The sequence below is a fragment of the Oncorhynchus gorbuscha genome, linkage group LG17 (assembly GCF_021184085.1).
Source record: "Oncorhynchus gorbuscha isolate QuinsamMale2020 ecotype Even-year linkage group LG17, OgorEven_v1.0, whole genome shotgun sequence".
Lineage (NCBI taxonomy): Eukaryota > Metazoa > Chordata > Actinopteri > Salmoniformes > Salmonidae > Oncorhynchus > Oncorhynchus gorbuscha.
Genome location: NC_060189.1, coordinates 22,381,116 through 22,405,816, shown reverse-complemented (window position 1 = coordinate 22,405,816; position 24,701 = coordinate 22,381,116). Strand labels below are relative to the sequence as shown.

General features: G+C 44.0%; 1 protein-coding gene across 1 annotated transcript; it reads right to left on the bottom strand.

Annotated features, from left to right (window-relative positions):
• Positions 1-3,578: 3,578 nt before the first annotated feature.
• LOC124001297 (bcl-2-modifying factor-like) lies at positions 3,579-24,541 on the bottom strand. Its single transcript, XM_046307971.1, has 4 exons — positions 24,409-24,541; positions 19,475-19,671; positions 18,866-19,056; positions 3,579-4,448 (listed from the first exon to the last, which is right to left on the bottom strand). The coding sequence occupies exons 2-4, from the start codon at positions 19,644-19,646 to the stop codon at positions 4,332-4,334; spliced, it is 480 nt and encodes a 159-aa protein (XP_046163927.1). The 5' UTR covers positions 19,647-19,671; positions 24,409-24,541; the 3' UTR covers positions 3,579-4,331.
• Positions 24,542-24,701: the final 160 nt, after the last annotated feature.

The window sequence follows — 24,701 nt, the reverse complement described above, 5'->3', positions numbered from 1 at the left end:
CCGAGTAAAGATTCCCTGTTTTAGGTCAGTTAGGATCACCATTTTATTTTAAAAATGTGAAAAGTCAGAATAATAGTAGAGAGAATGATGTATTTCAGCTTTTATTTCTTTCATCACATTCCCAGTGGGTCAGAAGTTTACATACACTCAATTAGTATTTGGTAGCATTGGCTTTAAATTGTTTAACTTGGGTCAAACGTTTCAGGTAGCCTTCCACAAGCTTCCCACAATAAGTTGGGTGAATTTTGGCCCATTCCTCCTGACAGAACTGGTGTAACTGAGTCAGGATTGGAGGCCTCCTTGCTCGCACACGCTTTTTCAGTTCTGCCCACAATTTTTCTAAAGGATTGAGGTCAGGGCTTTGCGATGGCCACTCCAATACCTTGACTTTGTTGTCCTTAAGCCATTTTGCCACAACTTTGGAAGTATGATTGGGGTCATTGTGTTAAGTTTTACTGTGGATATAGATACTTTTGTACCTGTTTCCTTTGCAAAGGTCCTTTGCTGTTGTTCTGGGATTTATTTGCACTTTTCGCACCAAAGTACATTCCTCTCTAGGCGACTGAACACGTATCCTTTCTGAGTGGTATGACAGGTGCGTGGTCCCATGGTGTTTATACTTGCGTAATATTGTTTGTACAGATGAACATATTACCTTCAGGCGTTTGGAAATTGCTCCCAAGGATGAACCAGACTTGTGGAGGTCTACAATTTCTTTCTGAGGTCTTGGCTGATTTCTTTAGATTTTCCCATGATGACAAGCAAAGAGGCACTGAGTTTGAAGGTAGGCCTTGAAATACATCCACAGGTACACCTCCAATTGACTCAAATTATGTCAATTAGCCAATCAGAAGCTTCTAAAAGCCATGACATTTTTGGGAATTTTCCAAGCTGTTTAAAGGCACAGTCAACTTAGTGTATGTAAACTTCTGACCCACTGGAATTGTGATACAGTGAATTATAAGTGAAATAATTGTTGGACAAATGACTTGGGTCATGCACAAAGTAGATGTCCTAACCGACTTGCCTAAATTATAGTTTGTTAACAAGACATTTGTAGAGTGGTTGAAAAATGAGTTTCAATGACTCCAACCTAAGTGTATGTAAACTTCCGACTTCAACTGTAGCTAAACTGATCTGTGATCTTTCCAGAATGAACACTGAGATTCTACTGCTATCTGCTGAATGGCTAACGTGACATGGTTGATTCATATAAATGCCTTAACCGATTGGGCCCATTTCTGGAGATGACTTCCCTCAGGGAAAACACTTCGCAGATAACCATCGTTCTATACAGTCAAACAAATGAATTATATACACATTTTTAAAAAACAAAAGGAAGAGAAATTGCACACAAAATCCATACAGTAGAAAAGGGTGAATATACAAAAAATAAATAAAAATTAAAAAACGGAAAACAACGCTAAAAGTCCTAAAGGAAATGGATGAGCAGTACACATAGATGTAGGCTACAGTAGAGCGAGAGAAGCGAGTTTAGGGACGGTTTAAGGGCTACAGTGAGACAGGAGGCTACGGTGACTGGCTCAGCATTCAGGATCTGCAGGAAACAACAAACAACAAAAACAGCGATGTTCAGCTCATCTCTCACTGCCCCACATGGTTCTAAATTAGTCCCTGCCTCAACAGACAGAGCAAGCGTCATCATCTGACCAGTCTGTCTAAAGAATACCTTTATATCTATGGTTATGTATCTAATATATTTCAACTGGTGCAGACAACAGAATTGGACCGAACCACTCCATTCCTTTGTCATTCTACTCTACATGGGAAACTGTTATTTGTATTTTCTCTGGCACTGAAACATACATGTAACTGCCAAAATAATGGAAACACTTGAGTAAATGAGGGATGCAAAGTATATTTTAATCAGGTATTTCCACACAGGTGTGGTTGCTGAGTTAATAAATGAATTAATATCCCATTATATATATATGTTTTAAAAGGTTGGGCAGGCCATTATTTTGGCTACCATGGCTATGCCCCCATAGGATGACAATGTCCCCATCCACAGGACACGAGTGGCCACTGAATGGTTTGATGAGCATGAAAATGATGTAAACCATATGAAATGGCCGTCACTGTCACCAGATCTCAACCCAATTGAACACTTATGGGAGATTCTGGAGGGGCGCCTGAGACAGCGTGTTCCACCACCATCAACAAAACACCATATTATTCCAAGCACTTGTAGAATCTATGCCAAGGGGCATTGAAGCTGTTCTGGCTCGCGGTGGCCCAACACCACCCTATGAAGACACTTTATATGGGTGTTTCCTTGATTTTGGCAGTTACCTGTTTCTCCAGCATTCTAAATTATGGGTTGAAAGAAAGCACTGATTATACAGACAGAAGATGACACAGAAGATGGCTGTAGGACCAAATTACCAAGAGTTGTGTCTGAAATTACAGCCTCATGATGTATACTTCTCCTTCAAAATGGGCAAAAAGTAAAGTACTGTCGGACTAAACATAACCATATTAACAGGAGTTGTGTCTGAAATTACAGCCTCATGATATATACTGCTACTTCAAAATGGACAAAAAGTGAAGTAAAAAGGCAATAAAATGTACAACAAACAGCATCTTCAAGAATACAGCAGTGTCTTCAAAAAGATTCATATTTCAATAGTAATTACAGTCTTGCATACTACCAGTTCATTTCGAATCTCAGACACGTTCTCTTGTCAATTGGATTATCAGTGGTGATTTCTAAAGTTACACCACAGGATCTGAGGACAAAGAACTAATAGAAGATCACTCCACTGGTTAAAAAATATATATAAAAGCCCATGCAAGAATCCTGAGAGGAGGGAAGATGTTGTTGTTTCACATGTTTGTTTTGGTGTCCAGAATACAAGTGCATCTCTGGCAGTGGGTTAGAGAGCACATCGATTGGAGGGCTAAAAAACATTGGAATTTCAATGAGGCATTCATTTAACCAGCATCACTTGTACCTCAGATGTTTTATTCTAATGATAACAGGCCATATTCAGTCACTTCCTGGGAAGATATAGCTTGGTCATGTGAATGAAAACATTGTAATGTTACCATTGCAAATCAGATACAGTTAAAAACCTTCATTTAATGACAGAGGTTGGCTTTGTAACCGAATCTACTCCTGACTGATGTACTATAGTGCAAACAGTGTGGATGCATAGCTCCACTTGAAGGGCCTGGTAGTCTTAAAACAAAAAAAATGATCAGCACAATCTCTCTCACAATGACTGGGGTCCAGTTCGGGGATTTATGAACTTAGTAAAAGATAACTCTGAAATAAACTATGATTGAAAACCTGGTGTTCTCTCTGAGTAACTCGTGGGATCCACTTTTGCTTTGGAAGTTGTATCATGGCTGCGGGTAGATGTTTTGGGAGTGCTGTTGGAGGGGGGTTGGGGGGGTGGGGGGGGGGGGTCCTAAAGAGTATTTTTCTCTGCTAATACAGCAGTAATAAAGGCCTAGTTCACAAATGTTATGAGAAAATGTTCTATATATATATATATATATATATATATACACTTTTTATCATAACATTTATATATATATATATATACACTTTTTTTATCAAGGGGTGCTGTAGCACCCCTATTTCCCACGGCTATGTACTGGATCTACCTTCACACCACAAAGTGGCATTTACCACATCGGAAGCCAATGGATGTTTCATTATTTTTGGTGACAATGGGAAAAACAACAATTATTGAAATCAAAACAATAAAAGTGACTGGAAGAGCAAAGAATAATCAACATGTAATATAACAGTATACACAACCCCATTGAGGAGAAGGTTGAGGTGAAAAATGCTTTGTTCTGAGAGACTGCATCTTTGGAAATTAGTAAGTTATCAAGTTTGACCAATTATTTCCTGGAAACTTCAGAAAAGAAAACCCTATGAACCACTCTTCTTTCCCTTCTTCAGATCCCTCCATCTCTTTCTTTCTTCTGCTTGGTTCTTGTCAACAGTCATTGGGTTGTGGTAGAAGACATTGACAAGGCATTCCCGGGACCATGGAGGTCATTCAAGATGTACACATACGGAAGTGCAAACAAATTCAACAGGAATAATGTACTGTACAAAATACTACATCAAACAATTACCAAAATAAGGACATCGTCCAGTAGAGGAATCTCGTGAAACAACATGGCATCTTCTTGGAAAAAAACAACCTCGTAAAAAATGGTTGTCTCCGTCCCGCGGGGACCTTTTCTCTTTTGTAATTTTTCCCCAACAGACCCGTGTTAAATTTGACAGTGCCATTTGGAGTCCAGTTCCTGTGGGAGAGGGGTAGTCTGGGCTGGGCTGGTCCTCTCCATCACCTCCACCCTGCTCTTCCCCCTCCAGCGATGGCCTCCTGCTCAAACAGCAGGGTGAGCAGAGCCGAGGCCAGGCGCCACCACAAGGGCCTCATGTTCCTTTGGTTTCGGTGATACTGCAACAAAACAAGGGAGAAATACAACAGAGTCAGAACAGCATAAGGACAGGGAACTGGCCTAGTCAATTAAAAAATGTCATCATTCCTTTACCAGGGTCTTCAGTTGGAGCTGTGGATGTGTGCTGGTGTGTGATGGGTGGTGATAGTGATTGAGAGAGATCAACATGGTGAATTGAGGAGGGATAGGTCATAACCAGACACCGGAACGTCTATGATATTCTCACAACAGGCCGTGTGTGTGTCCAGCACTACTTATTAATGCAGGTTCTTTGTGTACAGGATTGAGAACCCTAACCCCAGCCAATGTAACACTAACTTCCACCCCACCCCATGCCACAGACACATTCATTGCATAGCAAGTCTATGGAAACAGAATCAACAGCACATCAGGAGCAGCCTCCCTCTCCCCCTCAGGCTGGAGAGCCAACTGGATGGTGTGTGATTTGGAGGATAAAGCTATCTCTGCCATAGAGGAGGAGATAAGATAATTGCACTATATAGGACTAGAGAGCACTTGAGGAGGGGCGTGGATCCACAGGAACATATCTCAGTATGAGAGCTGAGCTTAGCTCCACAGACGAAACACAGACACTACCGGACCTGATAACACCACAGCTATTTCAGATACACGTCACACATCAACAAAGAGCAAAAATAGGCTGGATAAAAAGCTTTGACAAAAAAAAGCTTAGCACATTGCCAGTGTCAGACAACATTCTCCCGTTGTAAACCAATTCCACCAAAGCGTGACTGCCGAGTTGACTTGTTTCTTAACATGACATCTGATGCAGCATCTGTGTGCAAGCCCAGAAATCAACCTGTTTACAACTAGCCTGCACTTTGCAATGTGATAAGACTCTTCCATCCTATCATCTCTTCCCTCTGCTCAAACCTTCTCCAACCTATCTCCTGATTCTGCCTCCTCAACGCTCCTCTCCTCCCTTTCTGCATCCTTTGACTCTCTATGTCCCCTATCTTCCAGGCCGGCTCGGTCCTCCCCTCCCGCTCCATGGCTTCCACTCATTGCGAGCTCACAGAACAGGGCTCCGGGCAGCCGAGCGGAAATGGAGAAAACTCGCCTCCCTGCGGACCTGGCATCCTTTCGATAAAACCACTTTCTACCACTCTAAATTTCAAGCATCTGCCTCTAACCCTAGGAAGCTCTTTGCCACCTTCGAATCCTCCTCCCCCTCCCACACCCTCCTCCCTCTCTGCAGATGACTTGTCAAGAGTCGACGACATCCGATCCTCGTTTGCTAAGTCAAACGACACTCTGGTTCTGCTCACACTGCCCTACCCTGTGCTCTGACCTCTTTCTCCCCTCTCTCTCCAGATGAAATCTCGCGTCTTGCCCAACAACCTGCCCGCTCGACCCTAACCATTTCCGGAGACCTTCTCCCTTAACTTATCCCTGACCGCTGGCTACGTCCCTTCCGTCTTGCGAGAGTTGCACCCTTCTGAAAAATACATCCCTCCGATGTTAACAACTACAGACCAGTATCCCTTCTTTCTTTTCTCTCCAAAACTCTTGAACGTGCCGTCCTTGGTCATATCTCTCTCAGAATGACCTGCTTGATCCAAATCAGTCAGGTTTCAAGACTAGTCATTCAACTGAGACTGCTCTTCTCTGTATCACACCGCTAAAGCTAACTCTCTCTCCTCTGCTCTCATCCTTCTAGACCTATCGGCTGCCTTCGATACTGTGAACCATCAATCCTCCTCTCCACCCTCTCCGAGGCATCTCTGGCGCGGCCCACGCTTGATTGCGTCCTACCTGACAGGTCGCTCCTACCAGGTGGCGTGGCGAGAATCTGTCTCCTCACCACTCACCACTGGTTTCGCTATACACCAAGTCACTTGGCTCTGTCATAACCTCACATGGTCTCTCCTATCATTGCTATGCAGACGACACACAATTAATCTTCTCCTTTCCCCCTTCTGATGACCAGGTGGCGAATCGCATCTCTGCATGTCTGGCAGACATATCAGTGTGGATGACGGATCACCACCTCAAGCTGACTTCGGCAAGACGGAGCTGCTCTTCCTCCCGGGGAAGGACTGCCCGTTCCATGATCTGCCATCACGGTTGACAACTCCATTGTGTCCTCCTCCCAGAGCGCTAAAATCGTTCTCAACTAACATCAAGACGGTGGCACGTTCCTGTAGGTTCATGCTCTACAACATCCGCAGAGTACGACCCTGCCTCACACAGGAAGCGGCGCAGGTCCTAATCCAGGCACTTGTCATCTCCCGTCTGGATTACTGCAACTCGCTGTTGGCTGGGGTCTAGTGTTCAACCTTCCCAAGTTCTCTCCACGTCACCCCGCTCCTCCGCTCTCTCCACTGGCTTCCAGTTGAAGCTCGCATCCGCTACAAGACCATGGTGCTTGCCTACGGAGCTGTGAGGGGAACGGCACCTCAGCATTCCAGGCTCAAAAGTTGATCAGGCCCTACACCCAAATAAGGGCACTGCGTTCATCCACCTCTGGCCTGCTCGTCTCCCTACCACTGAGGAAGTACAGTTTCAGCCCAGTCAAAACTGTTCGCTGCTCTGGCTCCCCAATGGTGGAACAAACTCCCTCACGACGCCAGGACAGCGGAGTCAATCACCACCTTCCGGAGACACCTGAAACCCCACCTCTTTAAGGAATACTTAGGATAGGATAAAGTAATCCTTCTCACCCCCCTCCCCCCTTAAAATATTTAGATGCACTATTGTAAAGTGGCTGTTCCACTGGATGTCATAAGGTGAATGCACCAATTTTGCTCTGATAGCGTCTGCAAATGACTTAAATGTAAATGTTTAGCCCCATACAGTGAGATGAACTTTGCAGAGCGTTGCATAAGCTGGTGCCAGTTTCAAACAGGCTCATGCACTTTCCACACCCGCACCCGTTTTTGTAAAAAGAAGAAATACATTATTGTATAGCCATCGGATATTTGAGGTACTACTGGGAATATTGATAGCACTAGTTTTGTGATATAGCATTTATCAAAAGTTAAGCTCGGGATATTTTGATAATTGCATAACAACGAAAGAAGTCAACGACAACTGGGCGCTGATGACGTGTATGTCGATTAAGGCAGCCCCCCCACACCTCTTTTATTCAGATGGGTTGGGTTAAATGAGGAAGACACATTTCAGTTGATGCATTCAGTTGTACAACTGACTAGGTTAACACAATATATTTGATCAACAAACACTGCTACGCCACACAATGACAATGTGAGGTCGACCGATTATGATTTTTCAAAGTCCAATGCCGATTATTGAAGGACCCAAAAAAAAGCTGATACCGATTAAATCGGTCGATTGTTTTTATTTATTTGTAATAATGACAATTACAACAATACTGAATGAACACTTTTAACTTAATATAATACATCAATAAAATCAATTTAGCCTCAAATAAATAATGAAACATGTTCAATTTGGTTTAAATAACGCAAAAACAAAGTGTTGGAGAAGAAAGTAAAAGTGCAATATTTGCCATGTAAGAAAGCTAACGTTTAAGTTCCTTGCTCAGAACATGAGAACATATGAAAGCTTGTGGTTCCTTTTAACAGGAGACTTCAATATTCCCAGGTAAGACATTTTAGGTGGTAGTAGTTATTATAGGAATTATAGGACTATTTCTCTCTATACGATTTGTATTTCATATACCTTTGACTATTGGATGTTCTTATAGGCACTTTAGTATTGCCAGTGTAACAGTATACAGTATAACAGCTTCCATCCCTCTCCTCGCTGCTACCTGGGCTCGAACCAGGAACACATCGACAACAGCCACCCTCGAAGCAGCGTTACACATGCAGAGCAAGGGGAACAACTACTTCAAGTCTCAGAGCGAGTCACGTTTGAAACGCTATTAGCTAGCCATTTCACACCAGTTACACCAGCCTAATCTCGGGAGTTGATAGGCTTGAAGTCATAAACAGCGCAATGCTTGAGCTGCTGGCAAAACGCACGAAAATGCTGTTTGAATGAATGCTTACAAGCCTGCTGGTGCCTACCATCGCTCAGTCAGACTGCTCTATCAAATCATAGACTTAATTATAACATAATAACACACAGAAATACGAGCCTTTGGTCATTAATATGGTCGAATCCGGAAACTATCATTTCGTAAACAAACGTTTATTCTTTCAGTGAAATACGGAACTGTTCCGTATCTCTAAGTCTAAATATTGCTGTCACATTGCACAACTTTCAATGTAATGTCATAATTACGTAAAAATCTGGCAAATTAGTTCGCAATGAGCCAGGCGGCCCAAAATGTTGCATATACGCCGACTCTGCGTGCAATGAACGTAAGAGAAGTGACACAATTTCACCTGGTTAATATTGCCTGCTAACCTGGATTTATTTTAGCTAAATATATACTTCTGTGTATTGATTTTAAGAAAGACATTGATGTATAAATATAGGACAAAAACACACATCACAACAAGAGAGACACCACAAAACGACATGAAGAGAGACCTAAGACAACAACTTAGAATGGCAGCAACACATGACAACATAACGTGGTAGCAACATAACATGGCAGCAGCACAACATGGTAGCAGCACAAAATATGGTACAAACGTTATTTGGGACAGACAACAGCACAAAGGGCCATTGCCAAGAAGGTAGAGACGACAATACATCACGCGAAGCAGACACAACTGTCAGTAAGTGTCCATGATTGAGTCTTTGAATGAAGAGATGGAGATTAAACTGTCCAGTTTAAGTGTTTGTTGCAGATCGTTCCAGTCGCTAGCTACAGCGAACTGAAAAGATGAGCGACCCAGGGATGTGTGTGCTTTGGGGACCTTTAACAGAATGTGACTGGCAGAACGGGTGTTGTTTGTGTCAGATAGGGGGGAGTGAGGCCTAAAAGGGTTTTATAAATAAGCATCAAGCAGTGGGTCTTATGACGGGTATACGTAGATGACCAGTTTACAGGGGAGTATTGAGTGCAGTGATGTGTCCCATAAGGTTCATTGAAGGCAAATCTGATGGCCGAATGGTAAATAACATTTACCCTTACCTGCCAAACTATAAATTACGTCTACTTAATCTAGCATGGGTAGGATGGTCATTTGAATCAGGGTTAGTTTGGCAGCTGGGGTGAAAGAGGAGCGATTACAATAGAGGACACCAAGTCTAGATTTAACCTTAGCCTGCAGCTTGTGCTGAGAGAAGGACAATGTACCTTCTAGCCATACTACCAATTACTTGTATAAGGTGACTACTTCAAGCTCTAAACCCTCAGAGGTAGTAATCACACCTGTGGGGAGAGGGGCGTTCTTCTTACCAAACCACATGACCTTTGTTTTGGAGGTGTTCAGAACCAGGTTAGGGGCAAAGAAAGCTTGTTGGACACTAAGAAAGCTTTGCTGTAGAGTGTTGAACACAACATCCAGAGAGGGGCCAGCTGAGTGTAAGACTGAATCATCTGCATATAAATGGATGAGAGAGCTTCCTATTGCCTGAGCTATGTTGTTGATGTAAATTGAGAAGAGCGTGGGGCCTAGGATCGAGCCTTGGGGTACTCCCTTGGTGACAGGCAGTAGCTGAGACACTGCACTCTTTGAGAGAGGTAGTTAGCAAACCAGGCCAAAGACCCCTCAGTGACACCAATACTCCTTAGCCGGCCCACAATAATCGAATGGTCTGCCGTATCAAAAGCATTGGCCAAGTCAATAAAAATAGCAGCACAACATTGCTTGGCAATGGCAATGGTGACATCATTGAGAACCATTAAGGTTGCAGTGACACATCCATAACCTGAGCGGAAACCACATACCAGAGAGAATACTATAGACATCAAGAAAGCCAGTCAGTTTGTCCAACACTTTTGATAAACAGGGCAACATAGAAATAGGCCTATAACAGTTATGATCAGCTTGATATCCCCTTTTAAATAAAGGGCGCACCGTGGTTACCTTCCAAGTAATGGGAACTTCCCCAGAGAGGAGAGACAGGTTAAAAAGGTCAGAGATAGGCTTGGCGATGATAGGGGCAGCAACTGACCCAGATGGTTTTTGGGGTCAGGTTTAATCAGCTCCTTTAGCACCTTGGACACTGCAGGGAGAAAATTTGTAGCAGGGCAGGGGGAAAAGAGGGAGGGGCATCGGGGCTGGTCGCATTAGAAGGGGTGGGAGATGAGGAAATGTTGGACGGGCAATGAGGCATGGCAGAGTCAAATAGGAATAGGAACTTAATGAAGTGGTGAGTAAACAGCTCAGCCATGTGCTCTTTGTCAGTAACAACCACATCATCAACATTAAGGGGCATGGGCAGCTGTGAGGAGGAGGATTTATTCTCCAGGTCTTTAACAATTTTCCAGAACTTCTTGGGGTTAGACCCACAGTGAGAGAACTGCTCCTTAAAGTAACTAACTTTGGCCTTCCGGAAATCCTGAGTGCTCTTATTTCTCATTTGCCTGAACGAGAGCCAGTCAGCCGGAGTATGCGTGTGCCGAGCATCATCACTTTAACATAAGCCTGATGTGTTTTGTCAGAGCCTCAGGATGCAGGCAACCTGTCTGACAGGCAGCGACCAGTGGCCAGAGACTCACAGCTCAGGACAGGAGTGCAACCAAGAGGCAGAAGTGGACAGGAATACAGATATGCCCATCTCAACAACCACAAGCATTTTTCCCCACCCCCTCATGTGTGCTGTAAAGAAAATAGAGTGCCCTTATAGAACAGTGAGAAGATAAGGAAAGGAAACACACACACACACCCTAGGGACATTCAATGCTTACGCTTTCAACACTCATCGAAAGCACCAGAGGAGTCTTTACAAAAACACACTATTGTAACTCAACTCTGCTCCTCGCCCCCATGCAGACTGTGGCAGTCTTCCTGTCATTGTGTCTGTCATTACTGTCATGTCAGCCTACTCTGCTCTGGGGACCTCTGCTCCGTCCCCTCCAGCCTTCTCATACGGAGGAGCAATTTATCTGTCAGCACCAAAATGCTCCTCTTATACTCTTAAGCACCTTAAGCCCTTTCCCTGCCACGATGGTAGGATGATATGGAAATGGGAGGGTGTTGAGCCATAATACACAGTATGCCATGTCTCTTCATTTATGAGTCAATCAAAGAGATGAATGTTAAACTGTGTTTGAAAGCCTGCTTATGCCCTACATAATTGCAATAACCCAACAAGAGGGAGAAATGGAGGGATGGCGAGAGAGACATCAACATTGAAAAGTGGCAGTCCAAGTGAGTCTGAAAGATGAGATCACACTCACACACACACATACTCGGTCTCATGCATGCATGCACACACACACGCACACCGTGTGTTCGTAAACTCAGCAAAAAAAGAAAACTTACTCTCACTGTCAACTGTGTTTATTTTCAGCAAACTTAACGTGTAAATATTTGTATGAACATAACAAGATTAAACAACTGAGACGTAAACTGAACAAGTTCCACAGACATGTGACTAACAGAAATGGAATAATGTATCCCTGAAAAAAAGGGGGGGGGGTCAAAATCAAAAGTAACAGTCAGTATCTGGAGTGGCCACCAGCTGCATTAAGTACTGCAGTGCATCTCCTCCTCATGGACTGCACCAGAATTGTCAGTTCTTGCTGTGAGATGTTACCGCACTCTTCCACCAACTCACCTGCAAGTTCCTGGACATTTTTGGAGGGGGAATGGCCCTAGCCCTCACCCTCCGATCCAACAGGTCCCAGATGTGCTCAATGGGATTGAGTTCCAAGGCTCTTCGTTGGCCATGGCAGAACACTGACATTCCTGTCTTGCCGGAAATCACGCACAGAACGAGCAGTATGGCTGGTGGCATTGTCATGCTGGAGGGTCATGTCAGGATGAGCCTGCAGGAAGGGTACCACATGAGGGTGGAGGATGTCTTCCCTGTAACACACAGCGTTGAGATTGCCTGCAATGACAACAAGCTCAGTCTGATGATGCTGTGACACACCGCCCAAAACCATGATGGACACTCCAACTCCAAATCGATAGCACTCCAGAGTACAGGCCTTGGTGTAACGCTCATTCCTTAGACGATAGACGCGCATCCGACCATCACCTTTGTTGAGACAAAACTGTGACTCGTCAGTGAAGAGCACTTTTTGCCAGTCCTGTCTGGTCCAGAGACGGTGGGTTTGTGCCCATAGGTGACGTTGTTGCCGGTGATGTCTGGTGAGGACCTGCCTTACAACAGGCCTACAAGCCCTCAGTCCAGCCTCTCTCAGCCTGTTGTGGACAGTCTGACCATTGATGGAGGGATTGTGCGTTCCTAGTGTAACTCGGGCAGTTGTTGTTGCTATCCTGTACCTGTCCCGCAAGTGTGATGTTTGGATGTACCGATCCTGTGCAGGTGTTGTTACACGTGGTCTGCCACTCTGAGGACGATCAGCTGTCCGTCCTGTCTTCCTGTAGCTCTGTCTTAGGCGTCTCACAGTACAGACATTGCAATTTATTGCCCTGGCAACATCTGCAGTCCTCATACTTCCTTGCAGCATGCCTAAGGCACGCTCACGCAGATGAGCAGGGACCCTGGGCATTTTTCTTTTGGTGTTTTTCAGAGTCAGTAGTAAGACCTCTTTAGTGTCCTAAGTTTTCATAACTGTGACCTACCGCCTGTAAGCTGGTAGTGTCTTTTTTAAATATATTTTTTATTTTTTACCCCTTTTTTCTCCCCAATTCCGTGGTATCCAATTGTTAGTAGCTACTATCTTGTCTCATCGCTTCAACTCCCGTACGGGCTCGGGAGAGACGAAGGTTGAAAGTCATGCGTCCTTCGATACACAACCCAACCAAGCCGCACTGCTTCTTAACACAGCGCGCGCATCCAACCCGGAAGCCAGTCGCACCAATGTGACGGAGGAAACACCGTGCACCTGGCAACCTTGGTTAGCGTGCACTGCGCCCGGCCCGCCACAGGAGTCGCTGGTGCGCGATGAGACAAGGATATCCCTACCGGCAAAATCCTCTCTAACCCGGATGGCGCTAGGCCAATTGTGCGTCGCCCCACAGAACTCCCGGTCGCGGCCGGTTACAACAGAGCCTGGGCGCGAACCCAGAGTCTCTGGTGGCACAGCTGCAGTACAGCGCCCTTAACCACTGTGCCACCCGGGAGGCCCGTTAGCTGGTAGTGTCTTAATGACCGTTCCACAGGTGCATGTTCATTAATTGTTTATGGTTCATTGAACAAGCATGGGAAACAGTGTTAAAAACCCTTTACAATGAAAATCTATGAAGTTATTTGGATTTTTATTAATTATCTTTGAAAGACAGAGTCCTGTCTTTTTCTGAGTTCATGTGGGTGTGTGCATTCATGCAGCACGGAAATGAGTGTACCTACCTCACTGCTGAAGACTTATATACACAACAAAACCACAGTGCCAGGAATAGCAGACATGGGCTAAACTTGAGATCACGCATACAAACCACACGGATCTGTTTTGGGTTAGTCTGTACAAGCATCACTCAACAGCAGCCAGACAGGCAGAGAGAAACTCTCAGAGACTCAGGCTTGTATAACTCCCTGGGCTGAGTGGGCTCTGCACACAAGAACAGTAATTCTGTCCACTCGAATGACAAGAGAGTTTAATCAAGAACTGAAATAACACCTAACTGTTGCTTACTATGTAGGTAATCAAAGTCAATATTCCAGATCCACTATTCTCTGGGATTCGGAAATCTAAAAAACAATGCCTCACGCGGTTGTTTTTTTCCTTAGCCTCTCTGGGGCAGGGGGAAGTATTTTGAAGTTTGGATGACAAACGTGCCCAAAGTAAACTGCCTGTTACTCAGGCCCAGAAGCTAGGATATGCATAAAATTGGTAGTATTGCATAGAAAACTCTCAGTTTCTAAAACTGTTAAAATATTGTCTGTGGGTATAACGGAACTGATTTTGCAGGTGAAACCCCGAGGACAATCCATCCAGGAATATATTTTTTTGTCATTTGACTTTCTTATGGTTTTCTATGTGAATGTCTCATAACTAGGACTCGGGTTGCAGTTCCTACGGCTTCCGCTAGATGTCAACAGTCTTTAGACATGGTTTCATGCTTGTATTTTGAAAAACTAAGACCTTTTGGTTAGTGGACACTGATAACATGAAGTGCCGGTTTGCTTGCGTGACCATCCTTCGTTGTTTTTCCTTTCTATTGAATACACAATTGTCCAGTTGAAATATTATCGAGTATTTAGATAATTGAGGATTCATTATAAACATCATTTTACATGTTTTGACAAACTTTACCAGTACTATTAGGATGTATTCGTCTGCATGTTTTGACCGCCTTTGAGCCAGTGGATTACTGAACAAATTGTGCCAACCAAACAGAGCTTTTGGGATATAACGAGGGACTTTATCGAACAAAACGATCATTCATTGTGTAACAGGGGACCTTAGGATTGCAAAAAGATGAAGATCTTCAAAGGTAAGTGATTTATTTTATCGCTAACTGTGCAGGTTATGAATTTATATTAATGCAGGAAGTACGTGAGGTACTATCCTCAGACAATCAAATGCTATGGTTTTGCCGTAAAGCCTATTGTAAATTGGACCACGTGCTTCGATTACCAAGATTCTAAGCTAAAGAATCATCTATGACACTTGTATTTTTATTAATTTTTAATATTAGCAATGTTGTATTTTGAATTTGGCCCTCTGCAATTTCACCGGATGTTCGCCAGGTGGGAAGCTACCGTCCCACCTGCCCGGGAGAGGTTCATTGCTGAGGTAGCAGTGTGTGAGTGTGTGAGCCCTATCGCGCTGAAGCTTCAGGATATGACATCACATTGTTCTCATACTAACTGATGTTACTTGTTGTGTTTATTACCCAGTGAGAAACGAGAGAGACAGAGAGAGAGAGAGAGAGAGAGAGAGACTTCCATTATACCCTGCCCTGGCCTGTCTCTGCTGAGGCTAAGCTGTGTGTCAGTCAGTGTATCATAGCCCTAGTGTAATAACGCCTGCCTGCAATGTCCTGTGTCATATCAGATGAGTCACAGTGCACTGTGGCTGCCGGACAGAAGTCTGTGGTATTAATAAAATCTCAGCGTGAGTGTGGGAGAAAAAATGCATTCTGTTTCCATGAATCATCCTTGAGATGTTTCTACATCTTTATTGATGTCTACCTGTGGTCATATTCAAATTGTTTGGACATGATTTGGAAAGGCACACACCTGTCTTTTATAAGGTCCCACAGTTGACAGTGCATGTCAGAACACAAACCAAGCCATGAGGTTGAAGGAATTGGCCGTAGAGCTCAGAGGCAAAATTGTGTCGCAGTACAGATCTGGGGAAGGGTACCAAAAAATATCTGCAGCACTGAAGGTCCCCAAGAACACAGTGGCTTCCATCAATCTTAAATGGAATCATTTTGGAACCACCAAGACTCTTCCCAGAGCTGGCCGCCCAGCCAAAATGAGCAACCGGTGGAAAAGGGCCTTGGCCGATGTTCACTCTGACAGAGCTCCACAGTTCCTCTGTGGAGATGGGAGAACCATCCAGAAGGACAACCATCTCTGCAGCACTCCACCAATCAGCTAGATGGAAGCCACTCCTCAGTAAAAGGCACATGACAGCCCGCTTGGAGTTTGCCAAAAGGCATCTAAAAGACTCTCAGACGATGAGACAAGATTCTCTGGTCTGATGAAACCAAGATGGAACTCTTTGACCTGAATGCCAAGCCCCATGTCTGGAGGAATCCTGGCATCATCCCTACGGTGAAGCATGGTGGTGGCAGGATCATGCTGTGTGGATGTTTTTCAGCAGCAGTGACTGGGAGACTAGTCAGGATCGAGGGAAAGATGAACGGAGCAAAGTACAGAGAAATCCTTGATGCAAACCTGCTCTCAGGACCTCAGACTGGAGCGACGTTTCACCTTCCAACAGGACAATGACCCAAAGAAGAGATCCAAGACAATGACGGAGTGGCTTCGGGACAAGTCTCTGAAAGTCATTGAGTGGCCCAGGCAGAGCCCGGACTTGAACCCGATCAAACATCTCTGGAAAGACCAGAAAATCGCTGTGCAGCGACACTCTCCATCCAACATGACATAGCTTGAGTGGATCTACAGATTAGAATGAGAGAAACTCCCCAAATACAGGTGTGCCAAGCTTGTAGCGTCATACCCAAGAAGACTTGAGGCTGTAATCCCTGCCAAAGGTGCTTTACTGAGTAAAGGGTCTGAATAATTATGTATACGTAATATTTTTTATAAATGTGCACAAAGTTCTAAAAACCTGTTTTTGCTTCGTCATTATGGGTATTGTGTGTAGATTGAATACTTTCAGAATGCACTGTAGCTCAGACACACTGGTAGGATTGTCAAATGTTTGCCTGCCTTAGCACCTGTCAGTGTCGGCAGTATGAACAGTGTCGGCAGTATGTTGTGTTCACACAGCAAAGACCTTGAAGTCGTCATCCACAGCCTTGTTAAAATACTCCAAACCAGATGGTGGCAGTAGCAGTAGCATTGTTTGAAAAACGCATGTCTGTGAGTGTTGCTTAATTTATGGTTTAGATTCCAATGAAATCTAGATAGCTATGTTAAATATTGCTATTTTGTAGAAATCCCAGATGGCCACAGCTAGATAACTACCTAGCAAGATGATGAAGAAACTACTTAATTCCCTCTCCATAATCTCATACTGCCAGTGCCGGCCCATAGCCAATTTTTTTGCTAGCTACCTAATGTTAGTATATTCGCTAGCTAGCACAATATAGCTTTCTAGCTAGCTAAGGACACTGCACTAACTTGGCAGCTAACACAGGCAGTTGTTTCACAGACACTAATCCATTGTGATTTAAAGGTGCACTACAGAGAAATCGCTCAGCCATTTCCTGGTTGCTAAAATTTGAATAGTTCACCTAATTTCAGTTGTGACAAAAAAAGCAAGTATAGTGTAGAGATCCTTGTGCCATCTAAACTGCTGTGAAATATATTTTCCATAACCAAAAATGTATTTTCACAAAACTTGTGGTGGTGTACAAGACAGGGAAGCATAGGCATAGTGCACATAGAACCGATCTACCCCTTCTTACACTTGTTTTCCATAAAAATGACAGATCTATAATTTACATTTCTATGTGAATTTGGTCGGGTCCCCCAAAAAGTTACATATTGCAGCTTTAATTATGTCAATACTAACTACAGTGTTAGCTAGTTTGGAGGAAGTATTTAGTGTTGTGTGCATTGCATTGCGTCTGTGTACTTAACTAGTTACCATCCCATAGCCTACATTGCATATGAAGTATGACTGGCTCATGACATTTAACCATGAATGTACAGAGAAAATGTGTTATTTTTTCCTTTTTGTTGTCACTCCTGATGGCTCCCCCACATGGGGGTTCGTGCTCTCTGATTGGCTCAAAGTCAAGTAGTTGGCCACTGACGAGCTTTGCAATTCTACAAATAGAAATGGCAGGTTCGTTGCTACTGGGGCGGAATGCAGCAGGTACCGCTTTTGTTCTAGCAAGTGAAGGAATGACCTCCCACTGTGGTAAGTACCTAGTCAGCAGTCTATTGGCAGTGAGATTCTCTGTGTGTTTCATGCTTAAGACTCAATTCATGAAAGAGATTTTAAGGAAATGCAAGACGGTTTTCTTAAGTTGGTCAGACTCCCTAACCACAGCTGTTCACCTGGGCTCACGCGCCAAGCTTCGGGTTACAATATTAGTTTTTTCATTTTAGTTATTTAGCCGACGCTCTTATCCAGAGTGACTTACAATTAGTGCATTCATCTTAAGATAGCTGGGTGAGACAATCATATATCATAATCGTAGCAAGTACAACATGTTTACCTAGTCCGGTCACTTCAGCTTAGTCTCTGTGTGAGAATGTGTTGAGTGTGTTTATGTGTGTAAGAGTGTCTTTGACTCTGTGTTTTCCTTTCCCTCTAAATGTGCCATTGGTGCTCTGCAGAAAGAAACTCTCAATGATCCACGGTTCTACCACCAATACAACCTAACCTATAGTATGTCAAGAGAGAATAGTCTGACTACTTCAATGCAGCCAGTACATGAACTAAAAGTGTCACCACGACCATAGTATACAGTGTTTGGTGTGAACTCCTCCATGCCCCCTGTGGCGCCGTGGCAGCATAGGGAGGAAATGGGGTGAGAAAGGCAGAGAGAAATAAACAGGAAGCTGAGACCGGGAGGGAAGGGGTGAGTGTGGGAAAGGCTGCCCTGGTTAAGCTACGTCTTGGGGGGGGGGGGGTAGAATTAGAGGTCAGAACACTGGGCTAATGCATGCTCACTGACTAGCCAAAACAAACACGGGACACTGAGACATGACCACAATGGATGCCCGTAAAGAAGCCACTTCTGCTGCTCAGTCTCTCTCTCTCAGCAGACCTCTGAGTATAGTAGGTCTGCTCAGTGGACTTTAGCTGTGCTGTGCAGTCAGTCACGGGGGGTATTCTCACCACTTGAAGGTGTTCTTGGTGGAACTGGTCTCCGATGAGTTGGAGTTTCTGTCCAATGCAGACCTCTATGCTGCGTGCTGGCAGCTGGGGCTGCCGATTGAGCCGCTCCATCCCCCCTCGCTCTCCCAGAGGCCCCTGGTCTCCAACACTCTCAAACTGCGCTGGGAAGTGCAATCGAAAGCCTGCGTTGCCTGTGGGAAAAAAGCCATAGATACTGGTCAGGTCAATATCTTAATGTTCATTGAGAGTGCCATATGCTCTGCAACTCATAACAACGCCAAAGTTCAGATACAGTAATCTCTTCCATTACCAGTGCTATCTGTAGTGTGACAGGACAGAGAGGGCATCACTGAGAGACAGCTATCCTTGGTGTTCTAGTAAAGTGTCAGTTATACAGGTATGGCCTGTTGTCACATCAGGGCCAGGCTAAATCACCTAATGGCGCCATCTGAATGGGAAAGCAGCTGGGTACACTACACACAGGTCATAAAAGCTGCTGTGGCTGGGACTATCAGGCGCCAAGAGCAGAGTACAGCAGAGCTCCACTCTTATCTATTCCTCACACTGTGTTTGCGTGGGTGTGTGTTAACATAGTGTGTGTGGCCGTACCGTAGAAGAGTGGTCTGGGCTCCTGGGCCACCCCGCAGGGCAGCATATTATTGGGCAGTGGCAGGACAGGGCTGGGTGTCTGGGTTCCCCTGTCCTCGTACTTTATCTCCCTGAAGTCTGTGCGCCAGCAGTGGGAGTCTGGCTCAAACACATCATCCTCCTCATCGTCCATACGGCGGCGATCTGCCAAGACCTGCCTAGGGGAAGAAGACAGAAATTGAGAGGGAGTTGGGCCTATTGCTCTGCTAAGACTTCCTTTGACTACTGTTTTGATAAATTGAGATCATTACCTTCAAATCAATGTGGATTCTAAACATGTCTGTCTCTGTACTAATGAGATGACCTCAGGCAGAGTACATTTAACATTTAATTATCATTAAAGACAACTTTCTAATCCATAATAACTACCCTTCCATAAATAAAACCCACGCTGGCTGATCCAGACAGAGCAGACCCAGGTCAGTGGGGGATATCTATGTGGAACAGAAAACTAGCAGAGATCTGCTCAGTCTGTGGTTGTGAAGCACACTGCTGATTTAGACAAATCGTTCAGCTCATCACAGTCATCAAACCACACAATTGGCTGCGGCTAATAGACTTGTTGGCTAAATGTACCTAAATCGGGGGTTTGGTTGAGCGAGAGGCAGTCTCCATCTCTCTCCGATTTCAACCCAGCAGACCTGTGGCTAGCTTGGTCCCTCATACAGTCCAAAGGATTGAGACTACAACATGCAGAGTAGCCTAGACAACAAATTATTTGCATATCTGACTAATAGGTTTATATGGCAAAACTGAAGCTTGGTCTCTAAAGACTTGCTTATAATAAATAGTTCATGACAGTTGTAAAAAACAACAAAAAAGTTAAAAGATTCTGTACAACATTGCTTCAAGATCACACTTAAGGATCCCCCCAGTACTTCCAGTGTTTCAGGCCCTAGGCTAGCAGAGACAATAATCTTGGTTAACCCAGAACTAAAGTAAACTAGACTAGCGGCCAAATATCCCTTCCTCTTCCGAAATTCAAAAGATGCTAACACCTGTGAAAATGTGATTTGTCCAAAGCACCGGAACTAATACTGTCCAATCTCTAGATAACAAGGTGGATGAAATTAGGGCACAAGTTGCCTTCCAGAGAGACAGAGATTGTAACATTCTCTGTTTCACGGAAACATGGCTCACTTGGGATATGTTGTCAATCGAGAGCATCCTGTCGGGCTGTATCACCACCTGGTACTGCAATTGCACTGCCCTCAACCACAAGGCTCACCAGAGGGTGGTGCGGTCTGCACAACGCATCACCGGGAGCAAACTACCTGCCCTCCAGGACACCTACAGCACCCAATGTCACAGGAAGGCCATAAAGATCATCAAGGACAACAACCACCCGAGCCACTGCTGTTCACCCCGCTATCATCCAGAAGGCGAGGTCAGTACAGGTGCATCAAATCTGGGACCGAGAGACTGAAAAACAGCTTCTATCTCAAGGCCATCAGACTGTTAAACAGCCATCCCTAACATAGAGAGGCTGCTGCCAACATACAGACTCAAATCTCTGGCCACTTAAATAAACTGACGTAATAAAAGTATCACTATTCACTTTAAATAACGCCACTTTAAGAATGTTTACATATCCTACATTACTCATCTCATATGTATATACTGTATTCGACACCATCTACTGCATCTTGCCTATGCCACACGCCATCGCTCATCCATATATTTACATGCACAGTACATATTCTTGTTCATCCCTTTACATTTGTATGTATAAGGTAGTTGCTGTGAATTTGTTGGATTAATTGTTAGGTTTTACTGCATAGTCGGAACTAGAAGCACAAGCATTTCACTACACTTCCATCAACATCTGCTAACCATGTGTATGTGGCCAATAAAATTGGATTTGATTTGATTTGCTCCACGCATGACAGCTCTACTGTACCATTTATGCTTACGTAGTCTGTCCACAAGAGATTAGCAGACAACAATCTCCCTGCTTGGTTCATTCACAGCATTGCAACCTTCAGCAATATGGGGGTCAAACGAGTTATGAAAATACTTCTGAAATGTAAGTAACCTTTGTGAACCCTTTCAGAACTCTCCATCAAGCCTTTAATGCAGGGTTAGGCTACTAACACACCACTTCCAAATGAGAGTGCAACAAATGGGTAATGACAGCCTTGGAGGAAGAGCGACAGATCCACTCTCGTCTTCTCTCCTTGGATTTGTCAACATGCCAGCTTCTGAGGACATTTTTTAATTTATTCACCCAAAGAGATTTGCCTCAGTCTCTTTAGTGCCTATTATTCTGGGGTTTGCTATGCCACGCTGTATGCATTCATACAAGTATATGCATTGTATGCATTCATACACTAAGTGGTTTTCCCTATGTGGAAAACCACGTAGTGCTTTGTTCTGGCAAACAAGACAAGAACATGGAAGTTGCAAGAAAATACAGTGTATTCAGAAAGTTCAGACCCCTTGACTTTTTCCACATTGCATCAATCTACACACAATACTCCATAATGACAAAGCAAATACAGTTTTTTAGACATTTTTGAAAATGTATTAAAAAAACATACAACTGAAATATCACATTTACATAAGTTTTCAGACCCTTTACTCAGTACTTTGTTAAAGTATATTTGGCAGCAATTACAACCTTGAGTCTTCTTAGGTATTTTGCTCCTCTCATCTTTCCCCCAATCCTAACTAGTCTCCCAGTCCCTGCCATTGAAAAACATCCCAACAGCATGATTCTGCCACCACCATGCTTTACCATAGGAATGGTGCCAGGTTTCCTCCAAACACATTCAGGCAATAAGAGTTCCATCTTGGTTTCATTTGACCAGAGAATCTTGTTTCTCATGGTCTGAGATTCCTCCAGGTGCCTTTTGGCAAACTCCAAGCGGGCTGTCATGAGGAGTGGCTTCCATCTGGCCACTCTACCGTAAAGGCCTGATTGGTGGAGTGCTGCAGAGATGGTTGTCCTTCTGATAAGATTCTCCCATCTCCACAGAGGAACCCTGGAGCTCTGTCAGAGTGACCATCTTGGTCACCACCCTGACCGAGGGCCTTCTCCCCGATTGTTCAGTTTGGCCAGGCGGCCAGCTCTAGGAAGAGTCTTGGTGGTTCCAAACTTCTTCCATTTAAGAATGATGGAGACCACTGTGTTCTTGGGGACCTTCAATGCAGCAGACATTTTTTGGTACCCCTCCCCAGATCTGTGCCTCGACACAATCCTGTCTCTGAGTTCTACGGACAATTCCTTCGACTTCATGGCTTGGTTTTTGTTCTGACATGCAGTGTCAACTGGGCGACCTTATATTGACAGGTTTGTGCCTTTCCAAATCATGTCAAATCACTTGAATTTACCATAGGTGGACCGCAATCAAGTTGTAGAATTATCTCAAGGATGATCAATGGCAACAGGATGCACTTAAGCTCAATTTTGAGTCTCAGAGCAAAGGGTCTGAATACTTATGTAAATAAGGTATTTCTGTTTTTTTGTTTGTAATACATTTGCAAAATAAATTGAACACCTGTTTTTGCTTTGTCATTATGGGGTATTGTGAGTAGATTGATGAGAGTAAGAAATGATTGTATCAATTTTAGAACAAGGTTGTAACATAACAAAATGTGGAAAAGATATACTTAGGTTATTTCTCTTACTACTTCCATTCAGTTCTCTGCCACAAACCAAAGTCTGCCCTTTTAAGTGTGTCAGCCAGTGGCTCCCCCTACTGCATTGGGTTCATGGATTTACAAATAGCCTACTATCACTTAATACAACTCGAAACACCACCTTCACAGATACTGACAACACACTCACATCAGCTCAGCTTAACATTCACACCCCTACACCTCTTGAGCACAGCACTAATGTCATAAACAACACATAGTTGAACGTTATACTCAGAGTCATGTACACACCACAAATAATACTCTCCACCACAAAGAAGACCCTACACCACAAAGAAGACCATCACCCCCCAAAAAATACTACACACGTGCAGTGTACATACACACTCACAGAGACACAAATGCAGCCCCCTGTAATAATTCTCTACCCCCATCACACTATATCCCACTATTTGGAAATCTGACAGTGATAACTAGTTCTTTATCTGTGTCCCTGCATATAGTTATTTGGGAGAGTGGGGTTTCGGATAAGGAGTGTGGTCAAGACGGGTGGGTCAGGCAAAGGACACTAAAACCATTCGCGTAACTGACATTATATGGGCTATACTACCCCAGAGACACTGAACTGTGAGATATGACAATGACAACCGTCTCTCTCAACTCATTTATTGTGCGGCCGCAGATAATCTTTATTCTCTTCTTTATCGTAACGCGCTCTGATTATTTCAGAACAACCTGTAATAGCTGTCTTATTACACTTGCTTATTCCTTTGTTTATAAGCCATGCACGTTAATAATCAAAGTTGAACGAATTACATAGTCGACAATATAGATGTGCTCTTTTCCAGTGTGAGTCCCTGGTTAAATTGCGTGCTTGTTTAGAGTTTAAGTAAACCAACCAGAAGCTGGAAATGCCGACACCGTGCAGACAGACCGTAGCTCTACAGAGATCGCAGCGCGAAAAGTAAAACAGCCTACAAGGTTGGCTACGATTGTTGTCATAATACAACACCCCACAACTACTGTCAAGACAAAAGTTAGTAAAATATTCATCCGATGGCATATATCGGTGAGAAATAGCCACATAATGGGTCGGTAAAGTCACTCTATCCCAGTGGCTATACAGGGATGTTGTGAGAGACAATGTAGCGGCTCAATGATGACACACAATGTCCAAGATTTTACAGCACAGGCAGGTCTTTCAAACTATGCAGACCAGCAAAACAACAATGTAAAAAACAACAGGTTAATGACAGTGTTCAATCCTATTTGATACATTAAGACTCGGAACTCACCACAAGATAGTCCTTAGTGTATAGAAAAATGAAAAGGGTATATTTTCACTGTAAACCCAAATGGGTTTAGTCCGTACTCAGTATCACCCCACGCAAACTTTTATTCTGTGTGAGACAAATAGCAACAAGCTGATTTCATTTCACAGACGTCAGCTAGAAAATCACCCGCCCTCAAACAGGGCGTGAACACAGAAAAAAAAATAGGCTAAATTGAAGTGGTCTTAAAGAAGCATCCGTACGTTAGGCCATTTTTATTGTTTTATAACGTGACTCGTGTATGGCCCTTTAAGATA